Raw genomic sequence first — 3,305 nt, 5'->3', positions numbered from 1 at the left:
ACATTGCACTACTGATATCCAGCCCATGTGTGTCTGATGAGTTGCAATAAAAATATACTATGAAATTCACTAAACAGCCTTGTCAGTTTATCCCTGTTGCACAATTCAGCATTGTCGTGTAAATATTATCTAAGCAGTAGCCCACTCCCTGGCCGCATGCACATGAATCACATTAAATACCCACCACACACTACAGTAAACATTCAAGCTCCACTTGTGAGACCCCCCTCCACCCTCCTCCTCCTCCTCCTCCTTCTCCTCCTGTGTATATAAACCGCAGGGAAACCCCATCAGAGCTTCAGACAGACGCGCTCAGTTTGAGATCAGTGAGACAGACGCACCCAGGAGCTCCAGCTGTAAACGCCGTGGATCTACTCAGATGTTTTTTGTTTGTTTTGCTTTTTTGCAATGTTTCCTCTAGTTTTATTTCAGCTTCACTCCGGGTGCAGTAACTTACTGTGGAGGTGTAACTGCGTCCATCTGAGTTCAGGCATCTCTTTGTTGTTCGGAATGAACCAGGACAATAATCAGCAGTGATAACAAGAGGTGAATTTAAAGGACGTTTTACTTTATTTTGACTTTTTTTTCTCCTGCGCTAAAGGAGGTTGAAGCATCACCTCCCAAAAACGGTTCAATCCCACCGTCCTGGGCTAATCCAGTTCATCCTAATTTAAACCAACCAACACCATGCTGTCCTCCGTGCGCCGGCACAGCCTCCGCCTGCAGACCGAGCTGCACCGCTGGAGCATCTGCGACCCGGGGAACCACCTGCTCTCGGACCGGCTGCTGGCCCGAGTCCCCGCCTGCATCGCCCGCTCCAAGTCCTGCAACAGCTCCGCCGGGGAGTCGGACGGCAGCCGCGGGAGCTGGTCCTCTGCCGACTCGGTCATCTCCTCCGACTCCGCCGGGGAGCCGACGGACCCCGGGCGGCCGTACCGCGTGGTGCTGCTGGGGGCCAGCGGGGTCGGGAAGACGGCTTTCGCCAGCATCTTCGCCGGGGCAGCAGACAGCATGGACAGTGATGACTGCGAGCTGTGTGAAGGTGAGAGGAGATGATAACTGTACTGACACATTAATGTCTAATATGATTATATTCATAATAACATTGAAATAAATAGTCCGAGGATATAAGGAAATAATAATAAAGTTTGAAAAATTGTCTACAAGATCATTATAAAGCACCACACACTTTCTAATCCCCTAAAAATATATCATAAAACTAATAATGTTGATAATATGATTATGTTCAACTCATTGCTTTTAATAGGACTATGAATGCAACAATGCAAAAATGTGTGTCATTTTTGTAATTTCAGAGGAACCTTCTGAAAAGACCATTGAAGTGGATGGAGAACCTGCCACTGTGACTCTGCTGGACACCTGGGATGCAGAGGTGAGACCAAAGACGCACTCATCCTGATTCAGGAGCGTCAGAGGAGACTAGAGCACATCACTCTGAACGCCTGCTGTCCCTCTCATCCTCACTAAAGCTCTGTGTTTGTTTTTTTTCCAGACTGATGGTGAATGGGCTCAGGAGTGCTACATGCAGACAGGCGATGCCTACCTGTTGCTGTACTCTATAACCGACCGGGCCTCCTTCCTCCGAGCCTCCGAACTCCGGATCACCCTGCGACGCTTTCGTCCCGCTCAGCACACACCGATCATCCTGGTGGGGAACAAGTGCGACCTAGTGCGCCGCAGGGAGGTGTCGGTCAACGGTGAGGAGAAGCAACCCCTCTTTGTGTTTGTGTGTGATGATGATGAACATGAGTCACTGTGCGTTTTCTTCTAAAATGTGAGCACTGACCTTTGACTTTCTGCCTCAGAGGGTCGTGCCTGTGCCGCCGTGTTTGACTGCAAGTTCATCGAGACCTCTGCTGCCATGCAGCACAACGTCTGGGAGGCCTTCCACGGCATCGTCAGACAGCTGCGTCTACGTCGAGACTCCAAGGAAGCCAACAAACGACGCAGGCACATAAGCTGTCACACGCGGCGGGAGAGCCTCCCCACGAAGGCCAAACGTTTCCTCGACAAGGTGGTGGCAAAGAACAACCCAAGTGTGGCGTTCTGGCTCAAGTCCAAGTCCTGTCATGATCTGTCTGTGCTGTAGAGGCCTGAGCAGAACAGAAATTTGTTTTTTTTGGAGTCCGCACCAAACCCACAAGGAGGTGAGCAGCCAAGAGAGCGTAGTTCATGGACCTGGAGCGGTGAGAAGCTGCTTCTATAAAGGGCTGAAATGTGGGTGATTCAGACCCAGTCCACCCTCAGCACAGCCTGGACGGTGTGCAGCACATTTCTACTGACTGACGTTGACTGAGTGGAGCTCAGTTTTTCATGTGATGGACGAGACAATCAACTAATGAAGTAGTGTTGTTCCCTGTCACGCACACTTTCCATGTCTGTGTGGCACAAACGATGGAGGGTTGAGATGAACTGACGGGAGGGGATGTTTGTTCATTTCTGTGTTTTGAACAAAGACATTAATATTAACCTTCTCTCTCCTCTCCTCCTTTTTCCTCATCCCTCTGCTCTCATCCCTGACAGGTTTGTTCACTGTCAGTCCCTAAGTGCTAAGATAACCAGTTCTAAGCTATTGATGAGTAAGTGTGATTAATGTCTCTTTTTTTTGTATGATGATCATTGAGTTGTTCCTTTGACGTTATTTATAATGTGTTGTTTTTTTGCACTTACTGTAATTAAAGAATACCAGATTGATAATGTATTGTATTTTGCTACTTGGATGTGGTTTCAGTGTTGTTTGACGAAATAAAGTGACATCATCTGATTCAAATGGTGGGGAAAAATAGCACGCTTTGTCTTTTTGTCATTTCAAACCTCACTAATGAGCTACTGCCATGTGTGACTCAGCTTTGACACAAAAGAGACTCAGTTACACAAGCAGGGTTGAATAGCAACACAACAGAGCTGATAAAAGATGAGTCAGGTGGTGACATTAAAACTGAACTTGGAGAAATAAAATAAGTCCTGTGTGTGTGTGTGTGTGTGTGTGTGTATTAGCTGATTGGTGAAAGCGATTTGACTGCCCAGGGACGGCTCAGAGATTTGGGTCACAGTGTGACATCAAAAACTCACCCTCAGATGCCCAGTTCAGTTTTTTGCAGTAAAAGTGGTAAAAATAAATAAATAAAAGGAGGAAAATGTGTTGCCAAGGTAACATTCAGAGACAGTCCAGGAAGTAAGTGTGTGTATGTGTTTGTGTTTGTGTGTGTTGTATGTTCATACCAGGGAGCAACAGGCAGATGGTGTTGGAGCATGTTGGACGCAGTAGCCTAGCTCTCAGGCTG

The 3,305-nt window shown here is 47.6% G+C and overlaps 1 protein-coding gene across 1 annotated transcript; it reads left to right on the top strand.

The window, feature by feature from the left end:
• Window positions 1-315: 315 nt before the first annotated feature.
• On the top strand, window positions 316-2,790 carry gem (GTP binding protein overexpressed in skeletal muscle). Its single transcript, XM_083988826.1, has 4 exons — window positions 316-1,042; window positions 1,317-1,393; window positions 1,514-1,718; window positions 1,827-2,790. The coding sequence occupies exons 1-4, from the start codon at window positions 688-690 to the stop codon at window positions 2,108-2,110; spliced, it is 921 nt and encodes a 306-aa protein (XP_083844952.1). The 5' UTR covers window positions 316-687; the 3' UTR covers window positions 2,111-2,790.
• The last annotated feature ends 515 nt before the right edge of the window (window positions 2,791-3,305 follow it).

The sequence above is a fragment of the Trachurus trachurus genome (genome assembly GCF_905171665.1).
Source record: "Trachurus trachurus genome assembly, chromosome: 16".
In the NCBI taxonomy this organism is placed as follows: Eukaryota; Metazoa; Chordata; class Actinopteri; order Carangiformes; family Carangidae; genus Trachurus; species Trachurus trachurus.
This window is presented reverse-complemented; position numbering and strand designations above follow the sequence as displayed.